At 40.3% G+C, this 26,843-nt stretch overlaps 1 protein-coding gene across 2 annotated transcripts in view; it reads left to right on the top strand.

Moving 5' to 3' along the window:
* The window catches only part of REEP3 (receptor accessory protein 3), a 204,206-nt gene extending 185,358 nt beyond the window's left edge, over positions 1-18,848 (top strand). For both annotated transcript variants that reach the window (XM_073596249.1, XM_073596247.1), the window contains exons 7-8: positions 9,189-9,337; positions 16,766-18,848. In XM_073596249.1, coding sequence (XP_073452350.1) covers positions 9,189-9,337; positions 16,766-16,822 — 206 coding nt within the window. In that variant the 3' untranslated portion in view covers positions 16,823-18,848. The remainder of the gene's footprint in view (positions 1-9,188; positions 9,338-16,765) is intronic.
* Positions 18,849-26,843: the final 7,995 nt, after the last annotated feature.

The raw sequence follows: 26,843 nt of genomic DNA, 5'->3' as shown, positions 1-26,843 counted from the left end.
GTTGGCATCATATGTGTCCTGAAACAACCTGGCTCTTCAGAGCTCATAAAGCTGCCATGAAAATGTATATTTTCATCTTCATAAGTATGCTTCCCATGTAGTAAAGCCAAGGCTTGGTTTGCCAGAGAATGTTGCATTGTAGGCAGCAGGAGGGACTGTACCTATTCACTCCACACCGAGAAGTTTAGGCTTTTTTAGGGGGCTCCAGTAGCATACTATAGAGCTGGGTTTTTTAAATTGCAGGTATGTGTGGATCCTCCTATCAATGAGCATTTTTATATTGTATGCTTGCACTGACGGTTCCCTTTAAATTGGGTATCTTTAGCTCTCAGAAGAGCCTACTGTGCTTTAAAGAGTCTCTTCTTTTAAAAAAATATATAATAAAACAGTGTGTTAATCTCAACGTAATTTGTGAAGTGTCTTGCTGATATATTGCTGTTTTTTCCCCAGACACTTGACTAGCCTATCTACCAGGCTTCGCAGTGATAGAATACAATGTAGGAGATGTGAATTCATAATCATGTAGAAAAAAAAAAAGGATGGAAGATGAAAAGATTTCAGAGAAGGTTGGCTGGAAATGGTTCAGCACTGTGCAGACATGACTGAAATACACAATGCTCTGCTAGTCTGCCAGGAATTTTAATAGCAGAGCTCTAAGTTGCTTGCAGATTGCCAGTTCACCACAGAAGAGGTCGTAGAAGGAAATATGAAGCTAGAATAAATTAAGGCAGATTTTTCAATATTTGGGAGTTTTGTCCTTGTAGGCAGAATTACCAGTAAATTGCTGTTTAGTAATGGAAAATACAGTCTAAAGTAATTCCTATAGTCACCGCTGGGATAGTTGTTTCATCAAGTAAAACAATTCATATGGCTCTCATAATCCAAATAATTTAGGACATTTCATAATAATCTGTGTTCATGGATGTGATGTAGAATGGTTTGTTTTCAATAGAGGCAGGAAGTAGAAAATAATGTAACCCAGATGTTTGTGCTGAAGAAGATTGCACTTTGCAAGGTAGTAAAACAGGGAGCTTGTGCCACCTAGTGGGTCTTTATGGAATGACATGGAGGCTAGTTTGCCAGAATGATAAAACTACCTTATTTAGAACATTTTCTTTTTCATTAAGGGCCTATTCACACTGCAGTATGTGTGTGTGTTAAACGTATGTAAATGCACGTGTGTTGCATTCATTTGCATTCTGTGTTGTGGTGCATGTTCAAATGTGCTGCAATCCCTTTTTTTTTAACATCACTAAGCTTTTTTTTGTAAAGGAAACTTCAAATGGCTGTTTTGACTTTTGCATTTATTCACATAGGGCTGAAAAAAGTAGGGCATGTTCTACTTTTTTTAAGCACAAGGCAGCATACATAGGCACTACACACGTGTTGATCAACGCATACTAGCACATCTGATGTGATTGGACCCTTAAGCTGCATATACATCAGTAAAATGAATGCATTGACGGCAGTGGCATGCATGCTGATACCAGTCCATGTACTGTTATTTGATAAATGTTAAATACATACACATTTGCACACCTTCCAGCATTTGTTCTTCTGAAATTAGGTATTACTGATCTTCGTTCCATTCACCCAATATGTTTAAACATTCAAAATGGCTGTTCTACCTGTTCAGAAATACATTTATTCTAAGTACAGGTAGCCTGTAGCCTTCATTGTTGTGCGCACAGCACTGTAAAGAAGCTGCAGCTGCCTGTGTAAAAAAAAAAAAAAAAAGTATATATACACACCTTACACTAAGGCACCCTATCTATCTATCTATCTATCTATCTATCTATCTATCTATCTATCTATCTATCTATCTATCTATCTATCTATCTATCTATGTTGAACTAGTTGGAATTGACTTTTACCAAACATTCTGACGGAGAATCAGTCATACTGTAATTTAAGACAAGATCTTGAAAGATTCACTAGCAGAGAATGTATGATGTCAGTTCTTAAGCCTAGTACACACGGGCCAAATGTCAGGTGGCATGGGCCAGTTCAATAGAATCCGGCTGACATTTGGCCCGTGTGTACTGCAGCCAGTCCAACAGAAGCCGGCCTTTCGGCTGGCTTCTTTCGAAGGGGCATGACCGAAAAAGGTCTGCTGATTGGCTCCAAATCAGCCCTCCCAGCCAATGGCTGAGAGGACTGACCAGTTCTGATGGGGTGGGGGGGTCACCACGGTCACCCCTGTCAGAACACAATAGCACAGCAGGGGCGATTGCTGTACTAACGTCAGATAGTTAGTACAGCGGCTGCTCCTGAACTGTCAGTTTTATTTTCGTTCAGCCCTGCTGGGTTGAACGAAAAAAAAAATACTAATATACCAGGCTTTACAATGATCTTTTTATATTTGCTTCCTTTTGCTCTGGTAAATATAATAAAAAACCTCTCAATTGTATATCTTATTGATAAGTGCAAACAAAACTGTTGATGATGTCAGAAACTCAGAGCTGTCCTGTGCACACTTCCTGTGTTATCTCAAGGAATAGTCCTTAGGCTTCCCAGTTCTGAATTTGGTCAAAAGTAAAATTACCTTTTATGTTGTGTAAATAGGGAGAGAGGGATACACTTGGTAATTTAGAAAAAGAGAACTGGGCAGGGATAACACTATTTCTTATAAAAAACAAAAAAACAAAAAAACAAAAAACAATCTACAGAATCCTTTCTACTGTGAACGTAACAGGAAAGTGAGAGCCAATGGATTTTTTTGCAGATCAGCAGTTATTTTTCTTTACTTGCGTGGTCTTTAAAAGGATGGCACATGGGCAAATGTTCATTTATTGCAGAGATGTTCTGCATGTCTTTTTTTTTATTTGGCCCTGACATACACTCTAATACTAACCTAATACATCCTATATACTAAGCCCTAACATTAATTAACTGCTTTTCTACCGAAAACACAGGAGATATTTATTATAATAAGTTATAAACAACAACTAACTGATTTTCTTATGGTAGGCTGATTTTTTTAATTAACAGAAGGAAATACTGGACTGGCAGTACTGTGCACAAACTACGGCGGTCATTTAACCCTCAGTACTGAACACTTCTTCCACTCCTTTGCATTTTGGCTTGGTAGCAGATGACCGCAAATGTAGAGGTGTAATTGTTTAACTATATACCATGCCAGAAAATCATTGGAGACATATATTCCCTTTACTGCTCTGCAGCTTATGTTAGTTTTGGCTTTATGCAGTGCTTTATTTTCCATTTAGAAATGTATACTGTTCCAAGCTCAACAAGACTATTTCCTGTTTATCCAGCACAAAGCAAATAATAGTCCACCAGTGCTTTCTGAGCCTCTCATTTCAGGTTGTCTAGGCACTTTTCTGAAGGATGTCCAAATAACAGCATACCAGTTCCTGAACCATGAATGTGCTTCAGTGTCCCTTCATAACAATGTATATACATATATGGAGCGAATGAGCTAACAGCCTGTTCAACATATCTGTCCTTACACTGACTAACTCCAGAGTCTACTTTCCATATTAAAATAAAATATTGAGCACTGGAGGTAGCTGTCCCAACTTCCAGAGGATCACAGCAGTTGCTAAAATTGTGTTCCTGAAACATTATTGTCCATAAAAGTGTCATAGATGTGCTGTGTATATATTTTTATATCTTAGAACAAATTTTAGCCTCTGTTCACACCATGTGATTTATCATGCAATTTGACAGTTCCAAGTCGCATGACAAGTCACATCCCTTAGCCGGCAATGGAACCGTTCATATCGCCGCAACTCATGTCGCAGCGTTTATGAAAAAGTTTCTTACACTACTTTTTCCCAGTTTCATCGTGACTTGCATAGACTTCTGTTAAATACGGTATAGTCGCAAGCCGCAATTGCATTGGCAGTTGAAATGGTGCTGAAGTAGCGCGATTTCAAAGCTGTACCAGTGTGAACTAGGGCTTATTGTAAAATTGCAGATAACCTACAAATTATATAAACTACAGCAGACATTTCAGATTCTTTACAGGCTTGGAAACATGGAAGCTATTGCATTTGTTACACAATTACATAGTAAGGTTGAATAAAGACACCAGCCCATCCAGTTCAACCTGAGTGAGTGTGGGTGCATGTCTACAATTGCCCCTATCCCTGTACATTGTGTCTCATTAAGATGCACATCTATAATATTATTATTTATTTAAGGTACCCATATAGCGCCGTCAATTTATGCATCACTCCACACATACAACCCACACTCACATCAGTCCCTACCCTCAAGGAGCCCACAATCCAAGGTCCCCAACTCACATTCATATACTAGGGCCAATTCTGGACAGAAGCCAATTTACCACTTAAGGACTAGCCTCGTTTTGGATTTTAGGTGTTTACATGTTTAAAACTGTTTTTTTTTGCTAGAAAATTACTTAGAACCCCCAAACATTATATATTGTTTTTTTTTCTAACACCCTAGAGAATAAAATGGCAGTCAATGCAATACTTTTTTTTGCACCGTATTTGCGTAGCGGTCTTATAAACGCACTTTTTTTTTAAAAAATTCACTTTTTTGAAAAGTGCGCCATCTTAGCCTCACTCATCTCCAGGCACTGAAGGGAGACGGACACGATCGCCTCCGTCGATACCGACGGCGCCGGTAAGCGGGGGAGGGCACCGGATTGCGGCGGGAGGGGGGGGCCCTCTCCCACCACCGATAAAAGTGATCTTGCGGTGAATCCGCCGCAGGCACACTTTTATCTGAAAGCCGACCGCCGCACGAAAATGGGGATGCCGGGGTTATGGCAGATAGCTGCTGCCATAGCAAAGACATCCGCTGCCAAAGTACATCGGCGTGTGGCGGTCGGCAAGTGGTTAACCTACCAGCATGTCTTTGGAATGTGGGAGGAAATCGGAGTACCCGGAGGAAACCCACGCAAGCAGAGGGAAAACATGCAAACTCCATGCAGGTGGGGTTGTGTTTGGGATTTAAACCAGCGACCCTTTTTACTGCTAGGCGAGAATACTACTCACTACACCACTGTGCCGCCAAAGGAAAGTTTAGTTGTTTTTTACACCATATTTTTATTTATTTATAATCAGTATTAAAAAATAAAAATTGTATCTATAGATATATTCGTATTCTGTTAATGCAGGAAATGGCGCGTTAGGCTTTTTTCACATATTTTCTATGGACTCCTTTGTACCGCTAAGGAAAAATAAATAAAATAAAAAGTCTAGACGGGGCAGGAGCAGCTTCAACGATTGTATAAATATAGATTAAAGCGAAACTTCAGTATTTTTTCATCTTTCCATCTATTGAATCCCCCCGCCCTTGTTGTTTTAACTTTGAATGGTAATTTCTTTTTTTCTGCCAGTAAATACCGTATACAGCCCACTTCCTGTTTCTTGGTAAAAAGCCTAGGCTTATGACATCATGCACAGCTCCCTCTCTCACTCTCGTGAGAGTTTGCCAGGAAGGGAAGGGATGAGTCATAAGGGCCAATGAGAGCTGCAGAGCTGGAGGTGTGCCTCCGTGTCTGTGTAAATCCAGGAAGTTAACAGAAAGCAGCTTCAGCTGCCCACAGTTAAAATGGCTGCAGCCAGACTTAGTGGAGGGAGATTTCTGCAGCATATTTGCCAAGTACAGAATCACAGTATATATAACCCCTTCCTGCCGAGCGTACGCAGATGTGCGTACTCGGCTTTCTGGGGTTATATCGGGATAATGCCCGCAGCTGCAGGCATCATCCCGGTACTGTTTTTTAGAGCGGGCAATCGGCTTTCCTGGTATAACAACCGATGCAGCTAAAAGTCGATCGGCTGTTATACCGGAGGAGCAGGAGGGGACGTCCCCCCCTCCCGCCGCTCTTACCGGCCTCCCGTTCCATTGGGAGGCCCGGGGACCAATCAGCTGCCTCCGGCGGCTGGGGGCGGGCTGGAATGAAGCCATGGGTGGCTTCGTTCCAGCCTCCTAATCGTAAACACGGAAGTGACGTCATGACGTCACTTCCCGTTTACTCGGCTGCCAATGGCGCCGGTTTAAAAAAAAAAAACAGTACACGGTATTCAGAATCGCCGTTTTCGTGCAAAGGAGGGATCGGAGGTCTTTTAGACCCCCGATTCCTCCATAAAGAGTACCTGTCACCACCTATTACTGTCACAAGGGATATTTACATTCCTTGTGACAGCAATAAAAATCATCAAAACTTTTTTTTTTTTAAACACAATTTATAAATATAAAAATAAATAAAATAAATAAGAAAAAATTTTTTTTAAAGCGCCCCCGTGAGCTCGCGCAGCAAAGAAAACGCATACGGAAGTCGTGCCCGCATATGTAAACGTTGTTCAAATCACACATGTGAGGTATCGCCAAGATCGTCAGAGCAAGAGCAATAATTCTAGCACTAGACCTCCTCTGTAATGCTAACCTGGTAACCGTAAAAAAAATTTAAAGCGTCGCCTATGGAAATTCTTAGGTACCGTAGTTTGTCGACATTCCACGAGTGCGTGCAATTATAAAGCGTGACATGTTTGATATCTATTTACTCGGCGTAACATCATCTTTCACATTATACAAAAAAATTGGGGTAACTTTACTGTTTGTTTTTTTTTTAATTCATGAAAGTGTCCCTTTTCCCAAAAATTTGCGTTTAAAACACTGCTGCACAAATACCGTGTGACATAAAATATTGCAACAATCACCATTTTATTCTCTAGATTCTCTGCTAAAAAAATATGTATAATGTTTGGGGGTTCTAAGTCATTTTCTAGCAAAAAATACAGATTTTAACTTGTAAACACCAAATTTCAAAAATAGGCTTAGTCATGAAAGGGATAAAAAAATATGCAAGGTGGTTGGAGGGAAGCTTCAGGATAGCAAAGATGTTTTTATTACAAATTATGTGAGCGGACAGCAGTTCCTCTTTAATAACATTAGTTTAAAGTGACCCATTCCTTTGCCCATAAAGTGCAAAGTAAAAGGGTCTCTTTACTCCCCTCTCCCTAGCAGCAAATACTCAGGTTTCCTTTTTTCCAGAGAAGAAAATATCTCTATCAGCTCCAAGCTGACCTGTCAGAACAGAGGACCTTTTTGCTACCATGTGACAGACAGGGGCGGATCGGGGGGGGGGGGCAATGGGGCAATTGCCACCCCCGAGAAATTAGTTGCGGGCGGGTGAGAGTCTGAGCAGGCGGCTCCGCAGGTGGGTGACCGAGTGAGCTGCCGGGTGGCTTGGTGTGTGGGCGGGCGGCTCGGCCTCGGTGGTGGGTGAGAGAGTGAACGGTCAGCTGGGCGGCTCTGTGGGTGAGCGGGCGGTTGGCCAATCAACAAGCCAGTGGGCGGGGGAGCAGAGAGATGACATCATCTCTCACCACCCTGCGCCCGCCCTGCATCCCTGCAGTAACTTCTGCCCTCACTGTGCAGGCAGCAGAGAGATTACATCATATCTCTCTGCTGCCTGACTTACCAGACAAGTGACAATCCGCAAGGTGTGGCAGGTGACGTAGCAAGTGACAATCTGCAACTTGTAGCAGGTGACATCTGCATTTGGTGGCAGGCAAATGACAATCCGCAACTTGTGGCAGGTGATGTGGCAAGTGACAATCCGCATCTGGTGGCAAGTGACACACTCGGGGCTCCCACTGATTCTGCATTATGGTGAGTTACATAGTTACATAGTTACATAGTAGGCGAGGTTGAAAAAAGACACAAGTCCATCAAGTCCAAACTATGTGTGAATATGTGTCAGTATTACATTGTATATCCCTGTATGTTGCGTTCATTTAGGTGATTATCTAATAGTTTCTTGAAACTATCGATGCTCCCCGCTGAGACCACCGCCTGTGGAAGGGAATTCCACATCCTTTCCGCTCTTACTGTAAAGAACCCTCGATGTAGTTTAAGGTTAAACCTCTTTTCTTCTAATTTTAATGAGTGGCCACGAGTCTTGTTAAACTCTCTTCTGCGAAAAAGTTTGATTTCTATTGTAGAGTCACCAGTACGGTATTTGTATATTGAAATCATATCCCCTCTCAAGCGTCTCTTCTCCAGAGAGAATAAGTTCAGTGCTTGCAACCTTTCCTCATAACTAATATACTCCAGACCCTTTATTAGCTTTGTTGTCCTTCCTTGTACTCGCTCCATTTCCAGTACATCCTTCCTGAGGACTGGTGCCCAGAACTGGACAGCATACTCTAGGTGCGGCCGGACCAGAGTCTTGTAGAGTGGGAGAATTATCGTTTTATCTCTGGAGTTGATCCCCTTTTTAATGCATGCCAATATTCTGTTTGCTTTGTTAGCAGCAGCTTGGCATTGCATGCCATTGCTGAGCCTATCATCTATTAGGAACCCCAGGTCCTTTTCCATCCTAGATTCCCCCAGAGGTTCTCCCCCCAGTGTATAGATTGCATTCATATTTTTGCCACCCAAATGCATTATTTTACATTTTTCTACATTGAACCTCATCTGCCATGTAGTTGCCCACCCCATTAATTGAACCATTTCATTTTATATAACAATGTAATAATATAAATAATGCGCTTCTATCATCCTGACACCATAACAACCATGGTGCCGGGATGATTGAAGCGCTAACACCAGCCATTTCCCTGATAAATTGCCAGCAAAAAAACGTATTTTCTGGCAGCGACCCTCCCGAGACTAGACTCTGGATCCGCCCCTGGTGACGGCACTAGCGCAATCATGAGGTACCATTACAGACACATGGGAGGGCAAGAATGAGATAGAAACAGAAGTGAAGGAGGGGTGAGTATGTGCTGCTGAGGTGTAGACTAAATGAAACTTTACTTTCACTACAAGAACGAAAAAAAAAAAAAAGTATAAATAAATGAATAAAGTGAACCAAAGCCATTATACTTTCCTTTTAACATTTGCTCTTTCTTTAACTTTATTCTAGATGTATTGGTCCTTTACTAGCTGTAAACTGGTATCTGTACTCTGTTGTCTAAATGAATTATAAAACTATTTGTGCCCTAGGGGCAGAATATGCAATTAACATTGATTTTTTTTCCCCTCCATTTTGTTTAAAACACTGATGAGGATTTTCTATTAGGAAAAGATTTGAAATGCTGTTTACAGATTGCTGTTTCAGACTGCTGCTTTCTCCAGTCCCTGTGTATTGATTAATGCTTGGTGTGTAATCATTAGGAGCATTAGTTTAGCCTGTGTGCTGCCATTTTTATGCAGTGTCCTTTTTCTTTGTGTTTACATAGGGCTTGGCTCATTAAGAAAAGATTCTGGAGATGACAAAACAGATGAGGAAACAGAGGAGGCACATTCGGAGGATGAAACATATTCTCAGAAGGGACTTCGGAGGTCACAGAGCATGAGATCCGTTAAGGTTGTAAAAGGCCGCAAGGAGGTATGCTGTGCATTTTGTTTTGATAAAATTAAAGTGCACCAAATGTTAGAAAAGCCACTCCAAGCCAAGATTTTTTTGCAGATTATTGGGTGTTCTAAGTGTGATCAGAAATGAAGGAATACCAGCATATAAGGCTTTGCCTAAATATGAACACTGAAAGACAATGTTTGCCCCTGGAAATGTGACTGCATTCTGGTTTTGACCAGTATTTCTTGGAAAGGAAGTAAAGCGTTGTTTTTTTGTTTTTTTCTGATTTGCAAAAGTATAGGCATAATGTGCTAGCATGCATCACATACTAGCACCTTATGTTAACCTTACCTGCAAACGAAGTCCTCGTCATCACCGCTGGAGGCATCTTCGCCCACCTTTCTTCTGGGTCAGTGGACTCCAGCTGTGTGATTGGCCGGAGCCGCGCGATATCACTCCTGCGCATGCATGCTGGATCCGCCGGTCAAGGCACAGGGTTCTGAAGAAACGGCACGGGTTGCCTGTCATTCAGAGCGCATGCACCGATGCCGTAATCGGCTGCATTTACAGTAAATATCTCCTGAACGGCCACATTTAGGAGATATTTACAGTACCTATAGGTGTGCCTTGTTATAGGCTTACCTATAGATACAAACAATGCATGAAAGTTTACTTTCTCTTTAATAATTATGTTAAAAATAATTTTTGAATACTTAGAGGCATTTCTGGTTCTTGATGACCTTATGTCCTCATGTGCAAGCAAAAATGCTTTTTTTTTTCTTTATTATTATTTTCCTTGCATCCAACTTTTCATTGGATACTCTTTGCAAAGTGAAGCTTTGCCCTATTTACTAAGCTCTGGAGCAAATTCCCTTGCAAATTGCACAGTCTATTTGCCTTTTAGCCTTTTAGCAAATCCAGCCCTGTGTGTTCCGATTGTGCAACTTTAAGGCCTAAGGCTGCGTACACACGAGCGGACTTTTCGGCAACAAAAGTCCGACGGCCATTCCGGCGGACTTTCGTCGGACTTTTGATGGACTTTTGAACGAACGGACTTGCCTACACACGATCACACCAAAGTCCAATGGATTCGTACTTGATGAGGTACGACCGGACTAAAATAAGGAAGTTGATAGCCAGTAGCCAATAGCTGACCTAGCGTGGGTTTTCGTACGTCGGACTAGCATACAGACTAGCGGACTTTTCCACCAGACTCGAGTCGGTCGGAAAGATTTGAAGCATTTTTTAAATCTAAAGTCCGTCAGATTTTCAACTGGAAAAGTCCGCTGAAGGTCTGATGAAGCCCACACACGATCGGATTGTCTGCCAGAGTCGGTCCGTCGGACCAGTCCGGACGAAAAGTACGCTCGTGTGTACGCTGCATAAGGTGCTGCTTGCAATTGGGTTATAGATGTTCATAGATTTCCCTCTCCATGTTCGCTGGGAGTGTGAAAATATTTTAAGTAGCAAACTACTTCTTTTCAACTAGTTACTGGTCTGCAGACATTGAAAAAACAATAATTAATCACTGGTGGGGATTAGTATAGCTTTTCAAACAACTAATGATGAAGGAGTGGATATCTTCAAGACTTTAGATTCAAGACTCATTTTACCTATGTAGCAGTACATTTTATCTGCCAATAGATGACATTAGGGCTCTCTCACATGGGCCTCCATACATCATGAAGAGCTGTTTGCTTATGCATCCATTGAGCTGTGTGCAGGCAGCCTATGATAGTCAATGGAGATGCAGCAGCTGTATGAATTCACCCGCACATCCAAGTTTGACAGGCGTGGAGGGACAGGTGCACAACCCTAGATGCAAACTGCCTGCTATCGGGACCCCTTTCCTGCATAGGTTTCAGATTTAAATGTGCAAATGAGTCCATGCATCCACTGCGCTTCTATTGACTGACACAGGCTGTTTGTACGCTGCTTTGGATGCAACGGATGCCCAGAAGTATCAAACAGGTTCCATTACAAAATGTACAATTTTGGTACATTCTGCTTCTCTGAATGTTTTTTTATCACTACAGTTGAAAACAAACATTGCTTTGCTTCTATCAACTATTAGAAAATTGAATTTACAAAATTCTACAAGTGTGTGGTCAGCTTTAGTAACAATTAGCAGATGTCACAATTGCTGTAGAGCAGGGGTCTCAACCTGGCGGCCCTGCAGCTGTTGCAGAACTACAAGTCCCATGAGGCATTCCAAGACAGTTACAAGCATGACTCCCACAGGCAGAGGGATGATGGGACTTGCAGTTCTGCAACAGCTGGAGGGCCGCCAGTTTGAGACCCCTGCTGTAGAGTGTTGCAGGAGGTGTTATTTGGGTGCTTGATTGAACATTGGACCTATTTATGACAGTCCTACGTACACCCAAACATTACTAATGGCCCGTACACAATCCGAAAATCGGATGAAAAATACAGCGTTAGAAGCAATCTTAGGATAATCGGATCGTTAGTATAGAGCTTTCGAGAGCCAGTCACGACAGTTCATCCGATATTATGTGATCGGACAAACGCGAAAATTGTTCTCGTATGATACCAGAATGTACGATTTTTGTTTAATCAGTACAGTTGTCGTCTGAAAATACAATAGAAATACACTACAACACATGACATCACTTCTGATTTTTTATTCTGTCGTATGAGAATTTTCGTAGCTTTAATAACTTCTCCATTTTCAATATGCGACTAGCGTGCAAAACCCCCCCCCCCCCCAAAAAAAACGGACGATCTGTCGTCTGATTTTTGGATCGTGTGTATGGGCCGTAAGTAAGACAATTATAAAGGACATTGACATTCATGTATCCAGTACTGGTCTTTTAGAAATCACAGCATGAATGTTATTTGCTGCTTTTTCTTTTCTCTTACATATCAATCATTATGGAACAGGGATTTTCCTCATGTATTTGTATACTTTGTTAAAATTAGAAATAATACAATAATGCACATCTTTTTAAATATAAATTAGTTAAAATGCCCCATTAAAGGAAGGGCTTTTTGTTTTTATTTTCTAAAATAGAGTTTAGCTCCTCCCTTTTTTACAGGAATGACTTAGGACAAGGTTGTCCTCTGCTAATCACCCCCCCCCCCCCCCCCCTTTAGATTGCTGTTTCATATACTGAGGTCCGGGTGTGGGTGGGCATGAGCTGACCAGGCCTAATCTAGTCGGTTGGAACAAGTTGGCTTCTCATTGTGTATACATTAATAAACACAGCTAGTTTCTCTTGGCAGGAGTGTTGTATGAGCAGCACAATGCAGACCCAGAGCTAGTATGTGTTTTATTAAACTCCAAGTGAACTGCATGCTCTCCCCCCTCTCCTTCCTCCATATGTTCATAGAAGAAAGTGTTCCCTGCCAGAAAGCAGAGGCAGAGATGATTCACAGTAATATATTGAAGATAAACTATAGCCAATCGCAGGCTATCACAATTATATTGCCTTTTCTGGGAAGGCTTCTAGCAAGACGGTGTCAGGAGGAAATAGAACAAGCCTCATTATATTTGTTTTTGACCCTTAGTTGCATCTTTTTTTCACAAGGCTCTGTACTCTACAACTGCCAAGCTAGTTTTCAGGTATACACGAGCCATCAGCGCTAATTATGCTTTGTTAAAGCGTTGCTTTTTAGTATTTGGCAGAATATATCGACAGTGGGGGTTCAGTTTTTGGCACTGTAGAGAGAACAAAAAGAAATGTAATTACAGTACTTACTAAGGTGCCTGATGCATCAAATGTTTTGCAGGAAAAAATACTGTAATAGCTTTTTAGAGATTTTAGGTAGAATATACAATCACCGGCCACTTGCTACACCTTGCTAGTTGGGCCCCCTTTTGCCTTCAGAACTGTCTTAATTCTTCATGGCATAGATTCAACAAGGTGTTGGAAACATTCCTCAGAGATTTTGGTCCATATTGACATGAAGGCATCACACAGTTGCTGCAGATTTGTCTGCTGAACATCCATGATGTGAATTTCATCACATCCCAAAGGTGCTCTATTTGATTGAGATCTGGTGACTGTTGAGGCCATTGGAGTACAGTGAACCCATTGTCATGTTCAAGAAACCAGTGGTGAGATGATTTGAGCTTTGTGACATGGTGCATTATCCTGCTGGAAGGAGCCATCAGAAGATGGGTACACTGTAGTCATAAAGGGATGGACATGGTCAGCAACAATCCTCAGGTAGGCCGTGACGTTTAAACGATGCTCAATTGGTACTAAGGGGCCCAAAGTGTGCCAAGAAAATATCCCCCACACCATTACACACCAGCCTGAACCGTTGATACAAGGCAGGATGCTTTCATGTTGTTTACGCCAAATTCTGAACCTACCATCTAAATGTCGCAGGTAAAATCGAGACTGGTCAGACCAGGCAACGCTTTTCCAATCTTCTGTTGTCCAATTTTGTTGAGTCTGTGCGAATTGTGCCTCAGTTTCCTGTACTTATCTGAAGCAATGGCACCTGGTGTGGTCTTCTGCTGTCTGCTGCTGTAGCCCATCTGCTTGAAGGTTCTATGTGTTGTGCACTCAGAGATTGTATTCTGCATACCTTGGTTGTAAAAAGTTGTTATTTGCGTTACTGTTGCCTTTCTGTCATCTCAAACCAGTCTGCCCATTCTCCTTTGACCTCTGACATCAACCAGGCATTTTCTTTTAAATAGTTTGTTGAGAATAAATCATTACATATTAATCATACAATTTTTAACATTGTATAAAAATAACAAATAAGTTTTCAGGAATAACTTCTTGAAGTAAAAAAAAAAAAAGCAGATAATATAATATTGCAGTAGCGTAGATACAATATAAAAGGAATGTGGGAATTTTAACAATCAATATAAATATAGGATATGATTCTTATGATGAATATTTCTATAATAAATTGTATAAGGGAGATATAGATAATGTGTCATATATTAGGGAGTAAAGGATAGAGGTCAAAATATTTATTAATTAATCAGTTATCATTAGGATGTCCTAAAAAGGTATCCAGACATCCAGGGCCAAGGTCCCAAGGTCCGGCTATGTGGCCCGGTAATCCCAGATGACCGGGTACCTAACAGAACACCCCTATTGCAGATCAGGAAAAGTTGTTTAAAAACCGATTAATATCCTACTATCAAGGTGTAATTTGGTATGAGAGTAAAATAAGATATTCCCACTGTCGTTTATAGTGAAAGTAAAGTAACTTATGTGGGGAAATGGGGTGGGAACTGAAAGGAGGTTGGGAGGGTGTGGGGTCTTCAAAAGGGGGTAGGTTAACTCAATAGAAGCATAGTCATATGTAATTTTGACCATAAAATGGTGAAACAACTAGGGTAAAAGTAGGGAATAGTCTAAATTTGATGGTAGGAAATGGGTTATCCATGGAAGCCAGAGTGTATTAAATTTATCAAGTTGATCGAGTATAATTCCTTCCATTTTTGTGTGTATCATAGCTTGTGTTATACGTTGTTTCAACCAGGCATTTTCATCCACACAACTTCCGCTCACTGGATATTTTCTCTTTTTCAGACCATTCTCTGTAAACCCTAGAGACAGTTGTGCATGAAAATCCCAGTAGATTAGCAGTTTTTGAAATACTCAGACCAGCCCATCTGGCACCAACAACCATGCCACATTCAAAGCCATTTAAATCCCCTTTCTTTCCCATTCTGATGCTTGGTTTGAACTTTAGCAAGTCCTCTTCACCATGTCTACATGCCTAAATGTGTTGAGTTGCTGCCAAGGAATTGGCTGATTAGAAACTGGTGTTACCAAGCAATTGGTGTACCTAATAAAGTGGCCGGTGAGTGTATAAGCATTTGTTTGTAGAGTTTATTATGACTTTTTTTTACGGTTTTACGTATATCACCGTATATTTTCCAGAGTGCATTTAAGGGTTTTATACATTTCTTTGTCTAGAACTGCAAGTCATTGTACCTTGACTTTCTTATGCCCCGTACACACGGTCGGATTTTCCGACGGAAATTGTGTGATAGGACCTTGCCTCAGCAACATGTTATGCTGGTTGGTGGTATTAGTATGGTGCATGCTTCTGCCCACCATATTCGCAGGTCGGTTCTTACCACTAGAGGTTGGTAGCACTACAGCTTTTGCACATCTTCTTTGGGAATGGTTCCTTTTTTGTAGACAGTGGACCTACTGTTCTAAAAAAGATAATTTCTTGTTGCCCTTAGCAACAACATCTTTTACTGATGAAGTCCAGTAAAGAATATAGAGGTGTCAATTTGGAAACAAATGTATTTTTATTAAGGGGTCCATCCAATCTAAAACTGGTATTTTAGTTTTAGATAACATCGGATTGTAGTGCTGTCTGTACCTTCCAAAGAGAAATTTCCCTCCATTTTCTGTGCTAAAGACATGACAGGAAGGGAGTGGAAATGTTACCCAAAAAGAAGAAATCTCACTTTTGGCAGTTCCACCATTACAGATGTGTCATCTTCATGTTCTGATTACAGTCATATTAATTTGTATTTGACCTCAAATTTTGTTTCAGTGGCAGTGGTCACCATGACAAAGAGAGAGGGTGAATTATCCTAAGGCTACTTTCACACTGAGGCGCTTTACAGGTGCTACAGCGCTAAAAAAAGCGCCTGTATAGCGCTTGTAATGTGCCTCTCCTGTGTCTCCAGTGTGGGGCGGTGCGCTTGCAGGACGGTCAAAAAGTCCTGCAAGCCGCATCTTTGCAGCACTATAGGAGCGGTGTATTCCCGCTCCTAAAGTGCCCCTTCCCATTGAAAACAATGGGGCAGCGCCGCAAACCCGCCGCTGCCGCGGCGCTTTTAACCCTTTTCCGGCCGCTAGCGAGGGTTAAAACCACCCCGCTAGTGGCCGAATAGCGCAGCTAAAACGACGGTAAAGCGGCGCTAAGTATCGCCGACGCCCGCCCGCCCCAGTCTGAAAGCAGCCTAAGAGTGACACAGCTAAAAAAAAAACCTTGCAAGGCTTCTAACCGAAAACTAGTAATGGTTTTTACTTTAAAACACCAGATTTGTTTATAACTTTTGGCTTTGAAGGTGAAATCTGCATTTAAAGTATATCTAATACCAGTTTAAAAAATATATATTGTTAGCTTACCTTTCAATGATTATAGTGTAGTAAAGTTATTTAGTATTGGGATCTAGGGAAAGAAGGTATTGCTCCTAGAATGACCAAGAATGACCAAGAAGTAAAAGGCTTCACCTACCTCGCTTTTGGGTGACCTTTTAATGTTGGAAATGTGCTTTAGTTTGGTAGATTTCCATGAATATAGGTCCACATAGACACAGGAAGGCTCTTGTATGCTTTAAGTCTCATTTATTTTATTATAAGTCAAGCATCCTGGTGGCGACGTACATGTATGTTCTAAAATTCTCTTGTTATATTTTCATCTGTTATTAATGCAGTTGAAATAACTTTTAGCTTTCTGAGATCCTGGATAGATTTCATATCAAGATGTCTCATTGTTTTCCAGGTGCGATATGGATCACTGAAGCATAAAGTCAAGAAGAGGCCCCAAATTTATTTTTGATCGGTCCATATGGAATCTCCCGAATTGACCTTCTGCAATAAGAGTTCTTTGTGTGACATACTGTACATTTTAGAACCAACATTAAGGTTCTAGTGAATGGATATATTGTTCTGAGGAACGTTTTGTAGCTGCATCTACCTAACTACTGGGAGTAGGGGATCCAACTGGTTATTTACCTCTTTTTTTTAAGTAATCTTTATTTAATAAGTTTAGAAACAGCATACAATCCATTAAGGATAGAAACATTCGTTATTAGTTTCACATAGGTGACATTTCATACATAACAAAAGGTCCGATTGACCATCTGACATGAGGAATATAAGGAATATAAAGGCATATGAGCTGCAGATGTAGCGCTAAATCATATGAGTCCTCACAACAGTAAAAAGCCTTAATCCTATCCTTCAATCTCCGCATCAATGAAATCACCTTGCTATGTAATTATTTACCTCTTAATATCTAGGAGTTCAGGTCATTGGCCTAAACTAAAAATGGCCGTATTACACCATGGAAGGTAGGAAAAACTGGACCACCTCATCTGGGCTTTTTTTAATAGTTTTAAAAACATTTCTTTTACATAAAGTGTTTGTTCCACACTAATAGTGGTATCTTGAAGCTGCCACAGAATTTCTATACAGTGTTATTCAATCAATTTTTAAACAAGCTCTTTACATTTTTGTCTTCCAATTATTATGAAAAGAATAAACAAGGCTTTTTAAAGCATTATAGATTTGGGTTGAGGATGATGGGGCACCTTCGCTGTAACATTTAGTTGGACTGTTTTGGTCCCACCTTATTCATTATACAGTCTTATAAGATGCTCTCTGCTTGCTCTTCCTGTGTCAAAGTTTCTTTTAGAATTGATAGTGCAAGAAAAACAGAGAAGAGAGTTGTTCTTGTACCTTTCGCCAAGCATAGAATATTTGATTGGCTATTATGGTTACTTCAATTATGTGCAAATATACAGGGACAACATAGATAATTTATTTTAAAAGCAAAGTTGCTTATTTTGATTTTCGAACAGTATATAAAATGTTCAATTGTCTGAGATCAAGGTAAAAAAAGCATACATTGATGGCAACTGAGAGAGTTTTTAATAAAACTTTCATTTGGCATGGATGGGATACAAGGAAAAAAAAAATTAAAATCTTGTTTTAAAAAAATTAGTAATTTTTGGTAAATAGTAACCCAACTAGCATGGCTATTCGGCTTATGGTGATATAGGCCAAAAGGAACCAAAGAACCTTTTCTGTAAATCATTGGCTGACTTTTAGGAAAGGCATACTATACTTTTGGTGAAGCGTGGTATTCACACGTAAATAATTTTTTTTGGGGGGTAGAAAGTATGTAGAAAAACTCAGTGGTTGCTTCTATCAAAGCTAAAGCAATAAACCTAGACCAAAAAAATAAATTCAAGTTCTTAGACTTGAGAGTATCTTATTTTTGTCTTAAGTACACAGCACCAAAGTAATACAATAGTTGGAGAAAAAGTCTATTTTTACACTTGCAGAAACTTGCACAATGTATTCTGTTTACTAATGAACCCTCCAGCTGTGTATATGTTTTCTTTTTCTTGGGTTTTGAAAGCATAGCGGTTTTATAATAATTCCGTCTGTCTCCATTTATTATTTTTATTTGGATTTCCTTTTTAGTGTCAAAATGTGTGTTTTGAACCTTACTTTTTACTGTACCTTTTCAACCTTTAAGCTTACTTTCAAATGGAATATTTGTCTTTTGATGCTTATTGAGCCACTGCTGGCGGTGGAGTGTGCCGCGGGGTGGAAAGCTTGGCAGATATACTAAAACCTAGACTTTTCAAAATTCTCCTTATCTGTTGAAAGTGACAGTTTGCTTTTTTAATGCTGTTTAAAATGAGAGTGGCTTGTGGTGTGCTTATGCAGCTTAACCTGTCTTTTATATCCTTGTTAATTTACCTTTTCTGTAGTGGGCACATTTTTTAATGTGCTTTGTAAAATGATGCAGCATTTTGTATGGTTATCAAAATTAAATGGATTCTCCAGTTAAATAGTAACTTTTCTCCTTAGGGTTAAACTGAGCGTATTGTGTAAATAGCACTCGGTTTTGTGACCCCCATATTGGATGAGGGACCTCAGGGTAGAACTACTATTTAAGAACAGGCAGGAGTTGTGGCAATGGCCAGTAGTCTTTGACTGGCCATACTCTAGTAGAATTTTGTTCAAATTGTTTTGTTTTAGTAAATATCTTTTCATTTTCTAATGGTTAGTGGAGTCAAATTGACTTTTAACTCTGCAGTAAAGAAAATTTGAAGGAGGATGATGAAATGTTTTTTTCGAACAGACCCTGGGGGTTTGCAGAGTCCTTGGAGTTGGGCAATAAACCACATTGTGTAGTGTTGTATCTGGCATAAAAGTGTGCTGACATTTTTAAGGGTATTCCATCTCATGCTACCTGCTGAATGGAAAGCCCCAACTAACTCATAAGTACTGTTTTTGCACCTGCATTATGACTTCCTACTTATACTCAGGGGAAAGACAGGAATCAAGGTGATACAAGGGCCCTGCTTGCTAAAGCTAGCCATAGACGGATCAAAATTCGGCTGGTTCAGCAGGGACCAGCTAAATTTCGATCAGCATGTGGCCAACCTTGCTCTGTCAAAGGAGAATGTTGGAAAACTATTCTTGATCGTTGGCTACAGCCAAAACCTAGCAGGAAGAGCAGGAGCCCTGTCAGAATCAATTGTTCCAGAGGGATGGATTCCTCCATTAACCTGTTTTTTGTGGATGGAGTAGTCTTTTTTATTTTTTTCTGCCTGCTAGCTGAATGGAAAAAAAAATATCTGTCTATGGGCAGCTTTAGGGTTCTTCTCTTTCCTTTTTGAAAACCAGCCAGGTCATGTGCTCCTGCCTTTCTGGACTGTGTATGCTTGCCTTACATAATGTTTTTTTTTCAGCTGGAGAAACTGTTTAAGATTTTAAATACCGTATTTATCGGCGTATAACACGCGCCGGCGTATAACACGCACCCCAAGTTTAGGAGGGAATTTTAAGGAAAAAACTTTTAGGAGGAAAGTTTAAGGAAAAAAACTTACATTTAAATGCCCATCAATGCAGCCTCATCAGTGTCCATCTGCAGCCTTGTCAGTGTCCATCTGTAGTGTTGTCCCTGATTGCAGCCTTGCCCCTCATTGCAGCATTGTCCCCCATTGCAGCATTGTCCCCCATTGCAGCCTTGTCCCCCATTGCAGCCTTGTCCCCATTGCAGCCTTGTCCCCATTGCAGCCTTGTCCCCATTGCAGCCTTGTCCCCCATTGCAGCCTTGTCCCCATTGCAGCCTTGTCCCCCATTGCAGCCTTGTCCCCATTGCAGCCTTGTCCCCATTGCAGCCTTGTCCTCATTGCAGCCTTGTCCCCCATTGCAGCCTTGTCCCCATTGCAGCCTTGTTAGTGTCCATCTGTAGTCTGTGCATCTGTGCAGCTTTTCTCGGCGGCTTTGAAAATGGCGCCGCCGTTCTCGGCCGCTTTTGGCCATTCTCGGCGGCTCTCGGCTGCTTTCGGCCATTCTCGGCGGCTCTCGGACGCTCTCGGACGCACTCGGCTTTCGGCGGCTCCCGCGGGACTGCGAGAGGCGCAGAGAATGGCCGAAAGCCGTCGAGAATGGCCAAGGACTGCCGAGAATTGCCGAAAGCGGCCGAGACCTGTCGAGAATGGCCGAAGGCGGGCGAGAGCCGCCGAGAATGGCCGAAAGCGGCCGAGAACGGCGGCGCCATTTTCAAAGCCGCAGAGAAAATCTAAAAGCCGCTGAGATCGGCCGAAAAGCTTACAATCGGCGGGGGATCGGCGTATAATACGCACCCACGATTTTCCCCTGATTTTCAGGGGAAAAAAGTGCGTGTTATACGCCGATAAATATGGTAACTCATCATTTCATATATTGCAGTGCCATTTACCGTGTTCTCATGTATTTTTTTTTTTATGTATCTTTTTCTTGGGAGAGGGTCAATATGTTTTCTTATCATGCAATTTTAGAAATATATGTTTCATGATTTACAGGATAGAACTATATGCTGCTAAACTCAAATATTCATGCCATTAGTTACCATGTGAGAGTTTATTTTGTAGGAATTTATAGTGTATGATCACTTTTTATTACCCATTTCTGTTATTGTATTCCATATACAGATTTGAGAATTCTTATCATTGAAGCCTAAATTTTAGTGGACTCTTTCAGTCTCTAATCAACAACTGAGATAAAGGGGTTGGTTTAATAAAGGCACAAGTGCAGTTGCCCCAGAGCTTAGTAAATAAGTTAAACCTTCACTTTACAAAGAATACCCAATCATGTGCAAGGGGGAAAAAAACGAAAAAAAAAAAAAAAACAGCATTTTTGCTTGCACATGATTGGACAATGAAAGTCAGAAGAGCTTCTGCTCATTTACTAAGCAACTGCACTTTGCAAAGTGCCTAGTCTATTTGCCTTTAGTAAATCAACCTAAAAGTCCTGCTTTCTAAAGCTGCCCTAGACACTAAAGAATATTTACATGGGCAGAAACACCTCTGGCCACCCGCTGGCACTTTATTATGGTGGTCCTATACATGATCGGTCATATCAGGCATCATTTCACATATAGCTGTTAGGGAGAGGTAGCATGCTGCAGACACCTCTACAAAACCTTACCTGGCAAAAACAACTAAGAAGCCTCTGCTGGATCATCACCTATCTGGTTGGATCATGAGGCTGTCATCTAATGTCATTGAGCATTTTAGAGTACAACCATTGTGTGGCATGACAAAGAAAAGCTTGCAAATGCAATATGCAAACACTGCTGACTTTTGTGCATATTAAATGGCAAACTATAATATATATAGATGGCCACTTTCACATGCAGGTCTAAAGTAATAAACACACTTTAGATTCCCCTTAACCTAATTTCTCAGAAGAGCATTTATGACACATATAGCTGGAGAATAATAACTAGTTTGTTAAAATTATTTTAACTGTGAGAAAAATGCTGACATAAAGCTACACAAAACCAGTGGACTCTAGACTGCCTCTTCCACATTTCCTTGAAATAGATGTGACATTTTTAAAGTGTACCTGTGGCCTGTTTACAGGGTGAGAAAATCCATTTTGTATCCTGAGCAAAAGCCACCCTAAAATAGTCTCTAAACCAGGCACGTGACTTAAATATTTTTATTTTATTCTTTTATATAGCACCAAAATATGCTGCAGTGCTTTACAACTCTATACAAATCATTTACATCGGTACAGAAGAGCATACAGTCTAATTGCAGCAATCCCTGGGGTGTAGTTATGGCACTGCAGAAAAATGATGGCAGCTTTGTCACTTGCAGTGCCATCAAAGATTGGATTGTATGTGTTGCCTCCACCTCTACCTTTGTCTATATAAGTTGATTAATATTGTAGCTTTTACTTGTGTCATGCAGTGCAGTGCAAAGCATTTTCCCCTCAGTGTCATGTGACTACACTACAGGTTAAGATGATGCTCCTCTCCTACTCATTCAGCCTTCAACTACCAGGAATTCTCTTGGCACCAAAGGCTTTGTGAATCGACTCAGGCAGATGTCATGGCTCTAGAAAGTTAAAAAGTACTGTGCTATATACATGTACATCAATATACAGTGACTTATTCAGAAAGTGACATATATTGATCAGAAAAATAGTGTATAATACAATCCTTTCAAGATTGGACCATTCACTTATGTATGTAAATTATAGTCCATATGTGACATCAAAAAGAAAATGTTTATAAATATAAAAAACACAAAGTGTATCAAACTTCCATATTGATAGAATATTCCAAAGATCACCACGGTGTGTAAGCCATCACCAGTATATAGGTTCAAATGGCACTTACCGGATGGTGTGGACTCAGATGTTATTAACATAGGGGGTTATTTATGAAAGGTAAATCCACTTTGCACTGAAAGTGTACTTGGAAGTGCAGTCGCTCTAAATCTAAGGGGTAGATCTGAAATGAGTGGAAGCTCTGCTGATTTTATCATCCAATCATGTGCAAGCTAAAATGCTGTTTTTTATTTTCCCTGCATATCCCCCTCGGATCTGTAGTGACTTTACTTCCAAGTGCACTTTAAGTGCACTCTCTAGTGCAATTTCAGTGCAAAGTGGATTTTCCTTTAGTAAATAACCCCCATAGAGTCAGATGGGCATCAGGAGACTAAGCTCCCCCAGACTTTAAAACTGTGTAGCAAGCAGATCCAGCATCCGTTCCCACATCAGTCACAGTAAACTTCTCACTCAGTAGGTCAATTGTCATAGAAGCAAAAAGAATCTCTACATAGTGTAAAACCATTTATATGGAATATTCCAGATAATGTCTTATCAGACGAAACATGTCAAGTTGATGTTCATCTAACAACTGCGTTCGATTACTATGATTATTGGATTTTATGATGATATGCCTGTTTTCTTCCTGTTGGATGTAAGTGCAATATTCTTTTAATAAATTCAATATAAATGGTTTTACACTATGTGGAGATTCTTTTTGCTTCTATGACAATTGACCTACTGAGTGAGAAGTTTACTGTAACTGATGTGGGAATGGATGCTGGATCTGCTACACAGTTTTAAAGTCTGGGAGAGCTTAGTCTCCTGATGCCATTCTGCCCTTTACATTTCCTATTAAATTAGCATATAGGTATGATTTTAATGTCAAATCAATTATTCATGAAGGTTACTTCAAACTATGGAATTGTTGCCTTAACTGTCTATATATGATACATACAATATGTTTCTTATGTTGTGTAGATTTTCACTTCCAGCTCTCACCACGTAAATAAACCAAAGTGCCTGCTGGCTCTATAGGAAGATTGAAACTTCCTGTTGTGGCACAATCTCTTGTGATGTTAATTTTATAGAGATCTGCATAAAAATTACATGTGTTTTTTTATATTGTATCCATTGTGGTAAAAAAAAATGCTCATGGCAAATATGTAATATTTATATGATCAGACAGTGCTCAAAGTAAAAGAGTCTTTTTATTCTCAAAGTAGTACTGGAATTATCAAAGAGTCTACTGTGTTCTAAAAATATACCTGATAGGAGAGATTGGATGTCCAGCTTGGCTATGAATGCTAAAAGTCTCCAGCTTTTTTATATAATATATTTTCATCCACAAAATAGTATAGCACCATTTGCATATGAACACGTTATTTAAAACTCCAGCCAAAATTTGGTGTGGAGTGTGGGATGTGTTCGAACTTCTTAGGTATTTTTTGCTGTCCCCTTTTGGGATATAACCCCTCACTTATTTTCTTGGTGACAGGTGGTTATTGAAACAAGAAGCCAGAGGAAGTCTTCCCAATAAAGATACAGAAAACAACAAAAACACTTTTGTAGCAGAGTGGCGAAGGGTTAGAGCCTCTGTCAGGTTTTTATTGCTGTTTCTCTGTTTGGAATTCTACCTTCACTTCTTTTCCTGGTGACAGGTGGACCTCGAGACAGTAAGTAAGGAGAAATGTAACTACAGGGAAAAATATGTTTTAAACTCTATCCTCTCAATCCAAATGTAAGGTTTTGGATAGAGTACCACTCCAAACCCTTTTAAAATAGCCCTCTTTGGCTATCCACTATTTGTGACTGTCCCACTCAAACAGGGCAGTAATGGGTATATAATAATTACCTTTACTCTTCTTATAGTAGGATCATTAAAACAAAAACACATGATGTGATAAATATACATTCTTTTTTGCAGTTTTACAGTTCTGCTTCATGTTTGGTTCATGGTATCATTTATTTGTCATGTATTCACATTAAAATTTTGATTACTTTAAAGCTGAACTCTGAGATACGCAAATACACAAAGGACTGCAAGTTTCAAGCAACATTGAATACTAGAGGCATGTGTATCTTTACTTGAACGTTGGTATCTTTTGTGTATTTCTTGCATATCCATTCAGTAATCTAGTATAAAACATTGCTTCTGTGCAGGAGCTTCCTGTGATAAAGACCGGTCACTGTTACTCTCTCTCCTTGTGTAGGGTGACTGGTCTTATCTCCTCCCCCTTCTGTAGTTCTGGAGGCAACCTGTACTAGGTGGACCTGCTGGGCTCCTCCCGATAAAGACCGGTCACTGTTACTCTCTCCCCTTGTGTAGAGTGACTGGTCTTATCTCCTCCCCCTTCTGTAGTTCTGGAGGCAACCTGTACTAGGTGGACCTGCTGGGCTCCTCCCACAGCTCTGCTCTCTGCACAGGCTATGTACTGTGATGATGTCCCTGCTGCTTTACAAGGTGATAACTAGGTTTGAAAGGCCTTTGGTGCACACAAAGTGGATTTATATTCTTTTTTAAAATTGGAGACTATATCTTTATACCTTATAAATAAAAAGTTTTTGTACCTGTTGTTTAGCAATAAACCACTTAGTCTTATTATAACAGGGAAAACTATATACTGAATAGATAAGCACCCTAACTTCAAGAATACAAGTAAATACGGGAAAACCTATTTAGTTAGTATGTATTATATTGTGCTGCACAATTGGTGACAACATTTAAACAAGTGGTAGAAATGCCTAGCATTGTTCCCATGCACTTAAATTGAAACGAAACCCCCAGAAATACTCGCCTCCACCTTCCAGGGATTCGGTGGTTACATTCCTCAGCGGTTGTCATCTTCTTTCAGGGGCTGGGTTTTCGGCCTCCTGATTGACTGGCAGGGGGGAAAGGGGGTGACCTCATTCTGCGCATGCACACAGGATTCAGTCATTGAGGTATAGCCAGATCGTGTCAGGAATGCACGCTGAGCTGCCAATGCACAGCTTAGTGTGCATTCAATAGAAGACTGTGAGCAGTTAGGTAAAAGTGTGTGTGTTATTGCAGAAGAGACATAGCATATCTATAATACAATAAAGAGTTGCCTGCATGCAGTCTTTAAAAACAGGTGACTGCAATTGAACAGTGTGTTTTGTAGTTTAGGTGATGAACATCGAGCAGTTTCATGACTGCAGAAGTTGACTAGTCATGTGTAGGGATACACTGGCCTTCAAAAATGCCTGAGGATGGTTGTATCACCCCCAAATGTCTGACTATCTTTTACATTCTGTAGCTTTTTTGTTGTCCCTGAGGCAGTACAAACAGCTCCTAAAACATGATGATAAATAAGGCCATATGAGGCTTCTTCAGTAAAGCAGAGCCAAGAGCTGTAAATCTTTTTTTCTTTTATTAAAACAATTCTCTGCATTAAGATAAAAAAAACTTCTGTGATCAGCCCCCCAGCCCTCCTAAATACTTACCCGAGTCTGATCTCGATCCAGTGCTCCTGCTGTTGTCAATAACATCCAGTGAGGAGGGAGTGGGGAGTGCAGCCAAGCTGCGCTGTGTGTGTCAATAGACTGCTGGGGCGATTGGGCTGGGGACGACTGGGGATTAAGACCACATGAGTGCCAGGAGAGGAGGATCAGGGCCACTATGTGCAAAACGATTGCACAGAGCAGGTGAATATGACATGTTTATTATGTTTAAAAAAATCACAATCATTTTAACTGATCTGACTTAAAGAATGCAAAAATGTGTTTGCAGTTACTGCATTTTGCATTAACTTTTTTCACTCTTTGCATTTTTTTACTGTATGAATACATGATTTCTAGGCATTAGTGTATACTGAAAGGATATTTTAAATTACCGTAGTGTTCCATCCCTGTGTAAAGTCTTCATCTGATATCAAAGCCTAATGACTTTTTATGTACTTAGATCTTGCACTAATGGACAACATACACTGTCCAACACACTACTGATTTCAATTTTTAATAACCTCCCATCTCTTCTGTCATGCTGCCCCTTCTGTCTGATCTGAGGAGTGCTGTTTTTGCATGCTAATAAAAGGCATGAAGCACTTACAAATGAGTTTAATCCTTTGCGCAACATTTTTGAGAATGCTTGAATTTTGTAATTAATACTATCATCATGCAAAAATGCTGGAACTTTTTGCAGTTGAGCCGAATAAAGCTTTTAACAAAATATGGTATTGCTTTATTGAGTTCATGTGTGAGTTTATCTGTATTTT

Source organism: Aquarana catesbeiana, linkage group LG08, assembly GCF_042186555.1.
Source record: "Aquarana catesbeiana isolate 2022-GZ linkage group LG08, ASM4218655v1, whole genome shotgun sequence".
NCBI classification, from domain to species: domain Eukaryota; kingdom Metazoa; phylum Chordata; class Amphibia; order Anura; family Ranidae; genus Aquarana; species Aquarana catesbeiana.
The sequence above is the reverse complement of the archived record's forward strand: the minus strand, read 5'-3'. Positions and strand labels throughout refer to the sequence as shown.